The sequence below is a fragment of the Calypte anna genome, chromosome 2, assembly GCF_003957555.1.
Source record: "Calypte anna isolate BGI_N300 chromosome 2, bCalAnn1_v1.p, whole genome shotgun sequence".
In the NCBI taxonomy this organism is placed as follows: Eukaryota; Metazoa; Chordata; class Aves; order Apodiformes; family Trochilidae; genus Calypte; species Calypte anna.
This window is the reverse complement of record NC_044245.1, coordinates 89,856,006-89,871,149: the sequence shown is the minus strand read 5'-3', so window position 1 is coordinate 89,871,149 and position 15,144 is coordinate 89,856,006. Positions and strand designations below refer to the sequence as shown.

Here is a 15,144-nt window from a genome sequence, read left to right as displayed (position 1 = left end):
CAGTGTAACAGACTGGAATTGGATAATCACTGGACAGGAGAATTTGTTTGAAGTTCCAACAAATATGTGGAAGATTGTAACTGGGTCAGATGAAAGATCTGGCTAATCTGCTGTGCTCTAGAGACAGTGTCAACAATACATACTCAGAGGAACTAAGAATGGGGATGGTATAGAGGAACTCTTTTGTTTGGCCGTCCACCAAGCTTCAGCAGTCTGTAATTTAGGGGAAATATCTTGACTCTCCTCAGAGCCAACGGTGAATCTATTCTGAACAGATTTCTTTAGTTCTTTTAAAAAAAGCATTAAATATCTTCTAGCAACAATCTGCACAGAATGGCTCTTGTCTGAGCAGAATTATTTTCTTTGTTTGAAGTTGACTCCCTGAGAATTTCACTGATTGCCTCCTGTGGGCTGTACCTTCTGTTACAGTAAAGTTGAAAAATGAAAGTTTAGAAAGCTGTGCCTGCCAATGTAGGTATTGATAAATTCCACATCTGTGATTAATTCTAATAAAATAATAAAATAATAGTTAAAAGAAAAGGTATATATTTCTGGTAACTTTTTTTTTTTTTTTTTTTTTTTTTTTTAGGCTCGACACTACATTGCAGAATCTCTTGGAGGAAAGTACACAGAAGGATTTATTCTTGAAATGGAAGCAATGTGGTTAGAAAGTGACTGTCGCACACCTTTGACATGCTTTTTATCGGTGGGATCTGACCCTACTGAAAGTATAGAACGCCTTGCAAAATCAAAGGTATCCTCCTAAACTGAGTTTGCTGGAGCTGATTAAGACATTTAAAACTATCCTTTGAGCTACAGATAGTATTTCAACATTTTATAAAAGTTCATGCTATGATATATGTTCATGCCAGTGTTCTCTAGATGTCAATTTTGGACAAGCAGCCTTATCATAGAATCTATAGATGCCTCTGAACTAGACCAGGTTGCTCAGCCTCATCCAACCTGGCCCTGAACACCTTCAGGGAGGGGGCATCCACAACATCCCTGGGCAACCTGTGCCAGTGTCTTGCCACCCTCATACTGAAGAACTTCTTTCCAAGATCCAGTATAAACCTATTCTTCTTCAGTTTAAAACCACTTCCCCTTGTCCTATTGCTGGACACGCTTATGAGAAATTCCTCTCCAAAATGTGTTTACTGAGGAAATGGAAATGTTACATTCCTGCTTTTTCCACTTGTTTAATTGGAATGAGCCCCCTGTCTGTATCCAGCAGATTATAATAGTCCATTGCTACATGAAAGTACTTTAGCTATAAGAGCAAACAATACCTTTGGTTTTACACAGTGTTTTGCACTCATTACTGGATCTGATAGTAATGATGCTTAAAAGAAGAGACAGAAAAAAAAAATTTAAAATTATTTAAAAATCATAAATCATAACAAGAGACATTAACTTGGACACCCCACCATTCAATCAGTTCACTTGATGGAGATGATCAACGTTTCTTACAGCATGACACTACTTTAAGACACTCTGTGCTTTATATTATATGGTCCACAATGTAAATGCAATTATAATTTTCCAAAGAATCATAGAATCAAAGAATGACTCGAAAGGTTGCAAAAGATCTTTAAGATCATCTAGTTCCAACCCCCCTGCCATTCCTCACACTAATCAGGTTACTCATGGCCCTATCCAGCCTGTCCTTGGACACTTCCAGGGAGGGGGCATCCACAACTTCCCTGGGTAACCTGTTCTGGTGTTCTTCTACCCTCATAGTAAAGAATTTCCTCTGAACATCTAATCCAAATCTCACCTCTTCAGATTTTAAACCATTTCCCTTTATCCTCTTGCTACACACCCATGCAAAAAGTCCTACTTCAGCTTTCTTGCAGGCCCCCTTCATATACTGGAAAGCCACTATAACATCACCTGGGAGCCATCTCCAGGCTGAAGAACCCCAGCTTCCTCAGCCTGTCTTCACAGGGCAGGTGCTCCAGTCCTCTGATCATTTTTGTGGCTCTCCTCTGGATGTGACCAAGGAGCTTTATGTACTTTTTGTGCTGGGGACTCCAGAACTGGACACGGTACTCCAGATGGGTTCTCACAAGAGCTGAGTGGGAGAACCTTCTAGGACAACAATATGTCATTCACAGTGGATCTCCATAAATTTTCCTGACTGCTAGAATACATCTTAATTTAGAGGTGTAAGCTTTTGGTATTTACTAAGAGTTACTTGCAAAAAGCTGGGAGCATCCACAAGTCTCTGTAGCTTATTAGTTAGAAAGTGTAGATGCTCAATCTCATTGAAGATCAGAATTTTATTATTTTACTTGTCTGCTTCAATTTAGGATCTAACTCTCACCTGAATGTGTGAACTGTGGGATCTTAAGTCTGAAGAGTTTGATGTGATCCTTGTTCCCATTGACACACTGTGCAGCCAGATAGCCAGCCAGGAGAGAGAAGAGTGGCAATTGGATGATCAAGATTTGTAGTTTTATTGGAACTAATGCACTGGAAGAGTGATTTTATTCCTGTCAACAAAATATTCTATTGCCTTTTCCTAAGACATGAGAAATACTTCAATATCATAGAAAATTTGAAATTAACTGCGAGAATAATTATAGGCTAGAAATGGAAAAAATAAAATTTTAGTCCCTTTTCTATTCCAAGTAAACACATTAGGTGGTTGTGATTAAATTCCTGTATTCAAGGCCTGTGGTATGAATATAAATGTTTCAGTGTTTTGTTTGTCAGTTTTGTCATGATGTTTTCACTCACCTATTTGGCTCTTCAACATATGTATCCTGTGAGAGGGACAACCAGATAGGTATTTACCCTGTTCCCAGTAGGAGTTAGTTTCTGAAATCAATAAATAAGAGTGGCTCCTTTGAAAACAGTTCAGAGCACACAGTTGAAACTTAATTCTGACTTGCATGAGGAGTTGAGTATTTCTATGTCATCGTCCATGTAAGGGGATGAGGGAATAACCTCCTAATAGAGTCACTTCCAATCATCTGAGTCACTTAGAGTCACTCTTGCAAGGAGCAGAACAAAATTCTCTCTCATCCTGTCAAATTTTAAGCAAGACCTTTGCCTCTCTGGGGAAGTGCTGGTAGATGGAAGGTATTCTGTAATTATAACTGTTAAAAGACAGCAGGTTTTGCTAGTACATTGCAATGGGGAGTTTTAATATGTTTTCATGCTTTCAGGAAACATATAGAGTAATAAAAAGTGAGGCTGAAATAGAACTAAAGAGATTGCCTTCAAACATTGTTTATGAATAAGACATCATCTGGATGTGGCGCTCAGTGCCATGGTCTAGCAACTGCTCCGGTGGGTCAAGGGTTGGACTAGATGATCTCTGAGGTCCCTTCCAACCCGGCTAATTCTATGATTCTATGATCAGCTGAGCTCTCATAACCCCAAGTTCAACTGCAATGTTAACTCTAAGTGTAAAGTTAATAGTAATGTTCTTCATTGATCTCTTGAAGTAAAGATCTTACCACACAGCATACAGAAGCCATTCAAATTTACAGAAGTCATTCAGATTCTGCAAATCAAACTACAAACACAGATTTATTTTTTTTTAAGTAAAAAGTTATAGTAGCATTGTGGGAGGAGCACTTCAGTAGTTCTCTATCTTTTGAAAAAAGTAACCTAGAAATTGCTTACAGTTTTCAGAAAGATATGGAAGAGGGCTTTTTTATTATTATTTGCCAGTTTTCCCACGGATTGTACGTAGTCCCTGTGTTTCCCTGGATTTTCTCTCTTTTTTTTTTCCAGAATAAACCTTTGACTTAACATAGGTTAGATGCACCAAGGATCTGATCTTAGTATATATGTGATTCTTTGCCTCCAAAGTATCATATTTATAGCTGTTCTGGTTTTTTTGGGTTCTTTCTTCCTTTTAATGACAGAAAGCTTTCAAAATACACACTAGGCCTATTTTTCAGTGCTTTCCTTTTTACAGGCATGATCTGTAGTCTTAAAATGGATTGTCAGGACCAGTGGTTCCTCAAAGTATGACATTAACTATATAAATCAATTATCTGCAGTTGGAAATATTCAAATTATTGATCAGGATTTTTTTTCACTGTATAATTTAGTTGTTCAGGAGTCCTTCTCCCAAAGAAATGGAAACAGTATCTCTGACTATTGAGCTATATAACCTTACCTATAAACAAAGCAAACTCCATCTTAAAGCTAGTTGGATTTCAGCCCCCTTTACTTTCACTTGAGGATGCAGTGAAAATTTAACTTTCTGAATTAAAATTAAATTCATTACCTGTAGCACTCTGACTTCATTAAAACCAAATGTTTTTATTCTTGCAGAGATGGTTTCTTCTATCAGGGAACGATGCAATGACCCTTAAACAGAGCTGTTATAGCTACTGTAGTGACTAGAATTATAGTATTTTCATCTGGATAGTGATGTTTTAAGATGAGACAGACATATTGATATGATTCAGTATTGAGAGAAACATTCTGTACGCAGATATTTTGATAAAGTTCTTTCAGAAGGATTAAAATGAGGACAATCCATAGGGAAAAATAATATTTTCTTGTCTTGATGTTTCTATAACTTTTAATGAATGTACATTTGAGAAGTAACATTGCCAAGAAGAGCAAATTTTGAGCAGATCCTTTGATAGGGAATAATGTACCAGCTGAATATTTATGCACTCTGCAGGGGTAGTCACAGTCTTTCACTGACAGGAGCACTGCCTACACTCAGATATATCTTAGAAAAGGTAAATTTTGTGCTCCTCCAGCACATACCCAACTTCACAGGCTATTTAACTTTGCTTCTTTTAGCTGCAATTTCAGGTTTTACTGACCTGAGAGTAGGAGTTGACTGCTTTCTTAACTTTGCCATTCTCTTCTTAAATCTCTTGCCAGGATGTGAAGGATCATACACAGCAGCTGTTTTTATACTGTTCAGTAATATCAGGTCAAGGCCTGTTCTCTGACTCTAAGGCCAGATGACCCACCACAACTTGTGTCTGTATGCTTTACATTTTTCTCCTGCAAAAGTAGAGCAATCTCATCCATGTTGCTTAGGTCAGGATGACTTCCTTCTTTTTTGTTTCACAGTAAGAGTCCAAATAGCAGGAAAATTTAAGATTAACCTTTGTGAATCTCAAGCCAGCTGAAGATAGACTGAGATGAATAGGTCTTTATTCAGCTCATAGCTCAAAGCATGAGGGGATACTCAGCTGTAGGTCTTGAATGTGAAACTGTCCATGAAACTAAGTTTCTCCATCAGTTCCCTTGCCCTCAATATGTATACAAAATAATATACTCAAATGGGTTTGATAATTCTGGTTTTCCCTGGCAGGAGTCAGGCAGACAACTCAGGCCAACTGACTACTTATTTGTAGAGAACAAATGTAGTAAGCAAGGATGGGTCTGGCTGCAACATTACATACAGACTTTGTATGGTTCTCATCACAGCCCAGTCAGCTGGTCTTTTTCAGATCTTGTGAAAGCTTGTATCATCTTCTGCTTTTCTGAACAACTGGCTTTTTTCTCCTATGGCCTCTGGAGGGAAGACTCCATAAATTTCCACAGTCCTTGTGTTTGTATTTATGTCATTTGTCTCTTCTGATCCAGGAAACTAACAGCTAGAAAACTACCTAGAGCTCGCTGATCACCAAAACAGAATCCTATTCAGTGGCTCCACAGCTACCAGTTAACAATGAAGGATGTTTGCTAAGGAATGAGAACCAATCTCTCCCATCCTGCCTGCTTCCTTGACATTTCTTTGTAAGATGGAATGAGTATGTTCAGACAGTAAAAAGACACCAAAATTTTTAGCTTTGCTCCATGCATTAATTATTTGGAGTATTAATATCTGTTCATCACAAGGTAATCCATACCATAAGAAAAAGAATAGCCAGGCAGCTATAGTTCTGTGTGTATGTGTCCTCCCTTATTTCGGAAACTGGGCAAAAGGAAGGGAAAATATTTCAGTTGTCTTATCCCATTGGCTTTGTCAGGCCTGCAAAAAAAGATCATATCTTGTGGATGTAGTTTCCTCTCTGCAGGCAGAAGATAGGAGCAGCTTGGAGGGGTTTGCTTTTTTGTTTATGGTTTTAGTATACTCAGTCTCTATTGGTACTTGTGATTGTCTTTGTGCCACAGTGTCACTAGACATAATCTACAGAAGCAATACATCACATGTATAGTCATTCTAAGGACCTATACATAAAATAAACTTTCTTTTTTTCCTTCCAGAATGTTCCCTGCCATGCCATTTCAATGGGTCAGGGCCAGGAAGTCCATGCAAGGCGCCTGTTAAATCAGTGTATGCAAGATGGAGGATGGCTCCTTCTACAGAACTGCCACCTTGGTTTGGAGTTTCTTAGTGAATTAATGGACACCATTGCAACAACAGAATCCATGAGTGAAGATTTCAGGGCCTGGATCACTACAGAGGCTCACCCAGAGTTTCCTATTAATCTTTTACAGTCCTCTATCAAATTTACTAATGAACCCCCCCAAGGTAAAACCATGTTTGGTTTTGGGTTTTTTTGCTTGGTTGGTTTCGGACTTGCTTTTTTGCAACCCTCTGTAACACTATACTTTGGGGGTGTTTTAGTTTATATTTTCTGTTGTTTCATTACCTAAATACATCATTGTGTTAGTCAGTCTTGCAATGTGCAAAGCATAACTGTTTTGGGGAAAAAGTGAATGTTGTTTATTTTTGTAACAGAAATTGATAGCAGTTTTGTGGTTGGTTTGTTTGGGTTTTTGTTTTGTTTTGGTTTTGTTTTTTTGTTTTTTTGTAGAGCTTGTAGAGAATGCCATGCCAGCGGTCCTTTCCTAAGCTTAGTCCACTCCATCACTCTTTTCTTTCTGTCCTTTTGACCCCACCCAAGGGTGCAGGGAGGGATTGATCCTGTACTCTACTGTTTAAGGAAGAGAAAGGAGAAGGGGGTTTCAGCAGGGGGGCTACAACTAGATGATATTGCTTCCCAGTCAAAGCATTCTGATTCTATCTATGATTCTATGATTCATATTAATATGTAACTGTGGCTGTTGCTTCTTGGTACATCATCCTGGCACTGCTGACAGGAGACAGACCCCAGCATCTTTGTAATAATCCTTCAACTATCTGTGAGATGCTACTGAATCACCCTTTAGATTCTGTCATGGGCAAGAGAGTTAATTACAGCCCATAGTGGATCTGAATACTGGGGTTTACTTAACAGCAAATGAGATTAGGACTTTTATGCTACTTGCTTATTTTACACACTCCCTCTCTTATGCTCCCAACCTCCTGTATTGCATTCATTTTATCTTGACTTCCCTTCCCAAAGGAGAAATCACTGCTGAACCAGGACTTTTGGGCACAAAGTAATGTTGATCTCATGCTGTGCAGCAACTTGTAGCTGCCAGCTTTGGACATTACTGGCCTAGGTCCCTGGGCATATCCTGGCATTTGCCTCTGTGCATCTCCACGATCTCTGAGTCCACTACCAGGATTTTTCCTTAAGCTAGGATGTTTACTCATGCTTTTTGGGCTTCTAAGGTTTTTCCTAATCTAAATAGTCTGTGTGCAGAAGCATAATGTGTAAGCAGGATCCTAACTGGCAGTTCTGACTCATGTTTCTTTCAGTTTTTGCAGCCTTTACAATTCACAGCTAGCAAATAGCAGGTTTGTGCTTAATAGTTTAACAGGTAAAGCAAAAGCCACATATACAAGCAAAACAAAACAAGGAATTCCTTCACTACTTCCCATTGGCAGGAAGGTATTCAGCCATCTCCAGGACAGCTGGGCTCCATCATATGTAATGATTACTTGGGAATACAAATCCCATCACCCCTTCATTACTTCTTCTGCCCTCAGATTTATATCCTAGGCATGATGTCATATGGTATGTAATATTCCATTAGGCAATTTGGATCCTTTGCTCTGGCTATACTCCCTCCCAGTTTCTTGTGTACCTATATACTAGCAAAAGCTGAAAAGTGTATTTATCAACAAGTATTATCAGCATTCATCTCATACCAAATGACATACTGAATTCAACAGATACTGCTATTCTAGCTACTAAGAATAAAATCATCTGAAAGCAGGACAGTATGTCAATCAGACTCTCTAATTTTAGTGTGGCCTGCAGATTTGTTGAGGTTGTCTTTTGTCTTTATCCAATCCACTGAGGAATATATTGATCAATATCTGTCCCTGGTGTATTTTGGTTTTTCTTCTTGCCAATGTATATAAATATGTGATGTGAGTGAAGAAAACAGCAAGGCTTTTCTCAGTGGTGAGAGAAGTGATAGAAAGAGAGGTGACAGACACAAAGGGAAATGCAGGAAGTTCCACTTCAGCATCAGGAAAAACTTAACCCACCACAATGGTGATCAAATACGGGCACAGCTTGTTCACTTACGTTCATAGACCTCACAACCCACATGGACAAGGCACTGAGCATCCTGCCTTAGCTAACCCAACTCTGGGGAGTGTTGTTCAAGGTCCCTTACTGTTTGATGTTATTTTGTAGGATATGAAGACATCCAGCGTTTCTAACCAGTCTCTGACTTGTTGCTCTCCTGCTACTGGATGTCTCTCTCTTACCCAAACAGTTGCTACCTGCAGACACCTTTTATATGTCTATAGAAGTGGTTTACTGTGCTGCATATATCTACTCATTGTGTATGATGAGGAAGGGTTACTTTGCATTGTGGACTATAGCAGAAAGAAATCCTCAAGCTTGGCACTAAATTTTTACTCCCTCGTCTATAACTGCGTAATTCATTAACCTGTTCCTTCATTTATATATATATTTATATATATATTTATCTATATATATATTTATATATCAGCAACAAAACACACACACACATATATATATAAATATATATATAAATATATATATAAATTTATATAAATATAAACACACACACACATATATATATATATATAAGTTTATATAAATATATAAATATATATATGTGTGTGTGTGTGTTTTGTTGCTGATATCAGTTAGTGAAGTCAGTAGGAGCTGCAAATTGTTATGCAAGGTCATATTTAATGCCTCAGTCTTTTAAAATTCAGCATTCATCTTAATATTCGTAAGATGTCTACAAAATTTCTGGTGAAAGACATCCTGTTTCAGTATATATACTTAACTCTCAAGAGCAGTTAGTCAGTCTGTTGTTAAAATTTTCTTCTTTCTCTTCTTCTCACCCCTTTTTAATTCAGTGCTCAGTGTCCTTTATTGTGCTGTGACCCCTCCTTATAATTTAAATACCACCATATAGCTTGAAGAACCTATTTTATAAGTTGAGTTATAGCCAATTTACAACCTACACTTAGTAATAGAAATATGCCTGGTGTAACAGTTTAAAGCATGATGAAATATAAACAGTTTTAGTAGTCTGATCCTGTCCTGCCACATCAGTAGCATGACATGATAAGGCAATTTTGTTTGTTTACTTTGTCTTGATTTTGGAACTCTTTTATTCTACCCTAATTTTTTTTTTAAAGCTATTTGTTTGATTATTGTTTTACTGGATCTTTGTGAAGTAGGAAAGAAGAAAAAGGGCTTTTATGGTGTCATAGGAAATGTGATGGCTTGGACAATCTATTCACTGCACTCAAAATCTGTCTTTTTAGACTTGTATTAAGCTGATTAGGTAGAAGATAACTTAAGAGTTACTGTTATCAGTAACTCGGACTCTGTCTCAGTAGAGCTGCCTGAAAGCATCTGGGAGTAGTGGGGCTTCTGCATTCTGTGGAAGCTGAGCTTATATCAGTATCATCTGCCTAAGACTGTTCCTGGGATATGAAATGTCAGTGTTCAAACACACCTCCCCAAGTATTAGTATTTTCACTGTGAATCTGGATTCTCATCTTGTCAGCTTGGTGCCTGTATGCCAGTTTGGGAAGCTGCCTACTGCATTTTGAGATTGCTATAGGAATGAAATCTAAATAAGATTGTCTTCTGTAGAAATAAAATCTAACTGTATCTGTAAATATCAAAACATAAACTCTTGGATATTCAGTGCTATATTCCATATGGTGTTACATGTCTTTTTGATTGCCGTATACTTGCTCCATAGCTATTTATTTATATTAAAGTTGGGTTTGGTAGTATTTAGAATATGATAACTTAATTGTAATTCCTTCCAGTCTCCTGAGCTTAATTTGGCATGTGATCCACCTGAAACAACACATAATTGAAGTTTGCCTGCTAAGACCAGCTGAACAGATAATTGATTCAAAGAGATTATTTGAAGCTGGAAATAAGATGACACTGGAAATAGGACTAGAGAATTCCACTTAAGGGAAGTTGGACTTATGGGCTACATTTTTTTGCTCATATATTACATATTTGTACTCAATTTCTAGGTGTGAAAGCTGGCTTAAAGAGGACATACTCAGCTATTACTCAGGATCACTTAGAAGTGAGCAACATGCCACAGTGGAAACCATTGCTGTATGCTGTAGCATTTCTTCACTCAGCTGTTCAGGTCTGAAAATGTGTTTCTTTTATTCTGTCATAAAGCCATGTTTCATTTGTTCATGTACCATGCTATTAAATGAAAACCATGTATCAGTGGGAATCCCATGTTGGTAAATTAGCACAAGTAAAATAGAAATACTTTTTAAAATAGTTGGTGAAATACAGCCCCAAAAGGGGCAGTATATTGCTGTTAATATTTTCTTCACAGTATCAGTCACCTTTCTACCTTTTCTTATCTGTTTTACAGGAAAGGCGAAAGTTTGGTCCATTGGGCTGGAATATTCCTTATGAATTTAATCAGGCAGACTTCACAGCCAGTGTGCAGTTTGTTCAGAATCATCTGGATGATGTGGACATCAAACGTGGAGTAAACTGGAGCTGTGTTCGCTATATGCTTGGGGAAGTACAGTATGGTGGCCGAGTGACTGATGACCTCGACAAAGCCCTGCTGAATACATATGCAAGAGTGTGGTTTGGAGAGCATATGTTTAGTGAAAATTTTTGTTTCTACAAAGATTATGTTATTCCCAAAGGCAAAACAGTTGAAGATTATCTCCAGTACATAGAGCAATTGCCAGTGGTTGATACACCGGAGGTAAAGTATTTCAATATATTAGAGGCAATTTTTGTCAGATAAATAATTTAGTCAAGTCAAGCATTCCAGAGCCATGAATGTTTAGGTCAAGAATAACGGGCAGACCATTGCAGGGGATATCTAGTGTAGATCTGCTGACCAGGAAGAGGTAGCAGAGGACTTCTTCAGACAATTAGAAGTGTCCTATTGACGGGCCCTGGTCCTCATCGAGAATTTTAACTACCCTAATTATCTGCTGGAAGGGTGTTACAGATGATTTCAAGTAGTGTAGGAAATATCTTTAGTGCATTAATGGCAACTTCCTGGCACAGGTAACTGAGAAACCAGTGAAGGAAGGTGTTTGATTGGACCTGATACTTGTGAGCAGGGAAGAACTGTTCAGGGCTGTGAAATCTGGAGGCAGCCTTGACTGCAGTGACCAGTGGTGGAGTTCAGGATTCTAAGAGGGAGAGGGAATAAGAAAAAAAAGTAGCACCACGGTCCTGGATTTCAGGAGATCATTTCCAAACATATGAAGGACAAGCAGGTGATTGAGAGTAGCCAGCATGGAACTGTGAAGGAGAAATTATGCTCAACCAGCCTGTGGGCCTTCTACAATGAAGTGACCAGCTTGGTGGATTAGCAAAGGGTAGTGGGTATTTTTCAGCTGAACTTTAGTATAGTCATTTACGCTACCTTTTATAATATCTTAAGGAACAGCTGACAAAGTGTGGGTTAGCTAAGTGGGTGTTGTGAGGTGGTTTGAAAACAGTCTAAATAACCACCCCCTGGAGGGTTGTCACCAATGGCATGAAGTCCAGTTGGAGACAGGGGACAAGTGCTGCATGCCACAGGTCAATACTGGGACAAATGCTGCTGAATATCTTTGTAAATGCCCTGGATGGTGGTGCAGAGATCACCTTCTATACATTCACAGGAGACACAAAACTGGAAGGAGTGGCTGATAGACCAGGTTGTTGTGCTGCTATGGGAAGAGATTCTGGCAGGCTGAAGAATGAGGCAGAGGGGAATCTCATAAAGTTTAACATGAGAAATGCAAATTCTTGCACTGGTTGTCATGGGGGACAACAAACCAGCAATGCACCCACATGGTAAAGAGGCCACAAGTACCCTGGGCTGAGTTAGAAAGAGGGAGGTCATCTAGAAGGTCTAGGGGGGGGGGTGGCCATTCCTCTCTATGGAGCACTGGTAAGAGGGTGAAAAGATTTCAGGGTTATAAAATAAACTTTAAAATCTTTGAATCTCTGAAGGCAGTGAAAACAAAACGCAAGTGTATTTGTTTTGGCAACGTTTTCCAAGTGAGGGTAAATGCAGCCATAATTATGCAGCAGATCTATCTGAGCCAGCTCATGAAGTGGTTCCTATCAGTGCATGAACCTTGACTCGATCAGATTTTACATACTCCTTTCACAGATCTGCTTTTCTAAGCACTTGGAAACTTATCTCCTAATGCTGCAATGTATTTTTAAAGTATATTGATGTCTTCTAAAAATCTGAATGCATGCCATTCCAAAATCTGTCAAATTTGCTCATGGAAGCCTTTAACCTTTTAATCTCTTGGTCTTCATTCCACAAAGGATATTGTGCTAGTCAAAACCGTGCATCTTTGTTTCCTCCCCTTTCCATTTTTGGCTAAGAAAGAAAGGCTGAATAAGTCTGATTGCAGTATCCTTGCTCTTTTGATGAAATTTCAACCTCTGATCAGAATAAACACTGACTTATGAAGAAGGCTATTGACCTCACCAATCCCTTTGAAAATTACTTTGATTTCAGAGGGGTATAGAACTTTAGCAATTGGTTTTGAGGATTTACCAGGCTGAAAAAACCCAACCCTGAATTACAGAATTCAACATCCCCTTTTTTTAACCAAAATTTTTGATACAAAATTGTATCAAAAAGAATGAGTGATTGTGCACATTAATTAATATACAGGACATCCAGGACACAAGTCCAGCCACTGTGTAACCACTACTCTGGTTTCTTTGTTCTTATTCCTTTGTACATCATTTGCATAAAAACACAGGACGAGGGCTGTCTCCCATGCAACGTGCCTGTCTTTGGCAATATTACACCAATTTTTAAGTTAGCCCTTGGACTACAGTTTGTATTTATAATAGCAGGTGTTTTTTCATGTTTCTAACTTGAACAAGCAGTGTTGCCACAAAACCTGCTAGAGAAAAAAAACCCAAACCTGTTCAAAAGCAAACAAGCTCTATGTAGGAACAAAACCAGGGAAGAGTGCATCTTCAAATGCACTTCCATGTAGAATGTGAGTGTCATAAAGTGCATAGATATTTTCACTTTTTACAGCTCTGAGTATTCAGGCTGGGTTAACCACTATGTATTAATTCTATGCTAGTTATAATCACACCTTCTCTCACATGCAGTATTAGGTCTGAACTGTGTTCTCTGTGCTGTTGTGAAGATGAGATCCACATCTGATATAAATCAGTGCAGCCTTACTGGCTTTGACACAGATGCAGCCACTTATACTGCTTGTCTTGGAGATTCTAGGTTTGCAAACAGAACAGTATTACATATGATCCTTTTTATTCAGTCCTCAGAGTATGTAAATATTGGCTACTAGAAGTGGCTTCTTGTTAATATACCAGTTCTAATGTCAGATATAAAGAAAAAAAAACAAACAAAAAAAAACATGAAAATGAGAAATGGAAGATTATTTGGCTTTGCTGCTCAGTTTGAGAGCAAGCCTTCCTCACTGCTGGATCAGTGATTCAAAGCTCGTAAGGGATAGTTAAGAGCTATAATTTAATGAGGGGCTGTAAAATAAGTCACAGTAGAATTCCTCCCGTAGAAGGGCTGCAACTGTCAACCTGACAATTACAGACTTACTGATATTTCAGTGGAAGTTTCTGGGAAAGCTATTATCATTCAGACAAAGGGCAGCTTTGCAGTAATTTTATGATAGCGGTATCTTAAATTAAATAATTCAATTTCAGAAGGAGGGGAGGTAAGGAGTGGGAGACTTAACACAAAAATAGCTAAACCATAAAATATCCTAAATATGTAACCAGGCATAAAATCTTTACTTGGAATATGGTCAGTGTTTTATTCACTGTTACTGAATGCCTTAAGCTTGAGATTGGGTAAAACAAAATGTGTCAGAAATGGTAACTGGTCTTTTTATTAGAGGCATCTACTTGAGCTGGTACAACAGCAATAGATCTGTAGAGACTGAAAAACAGTGGTAAGGGCTCAGTGTCCACATGTGACATGTTTCCAACAAGCTCTAGTCTGACCCAGTGACAGATAATCAGTTTGTACCCCCTGATAGCATTCCACAAGATACGTGCTATATGAAGATAATCAGAAGATCAGTTAAAAAAACAAACCAAACCTATTTATATGAATGAAAACATGGTTGCATATGCAGTAGTAATGTAACTTGAACTAGCCAATTAAATCTGGCTGAGGATTCCACTGACCTATTCATATCTATTGTTTTACAGAGGTCAGGACTTTCTTCCATATTTATCCATCTTCATGCATTTTTTCACTGATAGAATTTTAGAAGGAAAATGTTAATTTAATTTTTTTTATTATTATTTTTTTACTTTTTTACTGTAAGGTATTTGGACTTCATCCTAACGCAGATATAACTTACCAGACTAACCTGGCTAATGAGACATTAAGTACAATAGTGAGCATCCAGCCCAAAGACAGCAGCACTGGTGGGGGAGAAACCCGAGAAGCAGTGGTGCAGCGTCTTGCTGATGAGATGCTGCAGAAGTTACCTCCAGATTATAACCCTCATGAGGTATGTGCTGCTTTATAGATACAGATGTCTTATGTATGTATATGTTTTATGAGTTTCATTGTGCTTCTGAAATTTAAGTGGTATGTGTTTTAAAAAGCTCTTAAAATATGTGTTTTATGAGTCTGTTTTCTTTTACTATCTAAGATATTCCTTCATTGGAAAGATATTTCAAATCCACCTTCTTAGTGGATGAGGTAAAGGCTGTGGATATTGTCTACCTAGATTTCAGTGAAGCCTTCCACAGTTTCTCACAGCATTCTCCTGGAGAAACTGGCTGCACATGGCTTGGGTGGGTGTACACTTCACTGGGTGAAAAACAGGCTGAAAGTCTG

At 38.3% G+C, this 15,144-nt stretch overlaps 1 protein-coding gene across 1 annotated transcript in view; it reads left to right on the top strand.

Moving 5' to 3' along the window:
- The window catches only part of LOC103530705 (dynein heavy chain 5, axonemal), a 157,844-nt gene that overhangs the window by 114,171 nt on the left and 28,529 nt on the right, over window positions 1–15,144 (top strand). Inside the window, exons 68-72 of the mRNA XM_030444932.1 lie at window positions 590–754; window positions 6,202–6,469; window positions 10,325–10,446; window positions 10,687–11,034; window positions 14,624–14,812. Coding sequence (XP_030300792.1) covers window positions 590–754; window positions 6,202–6,469; window positions 10,325–10,446; window positions 10,687–11,034; window positions 14,624–14,812 — 1,092 coding nt within the window. The remainder of the gene's footprint in view (window positions 1–589; window positions 755–6,201; window positions 6,470–10,324; window positions 10,447–10,686; window positions 11,035–14,623; window positions 14,813–15,144) is intronic.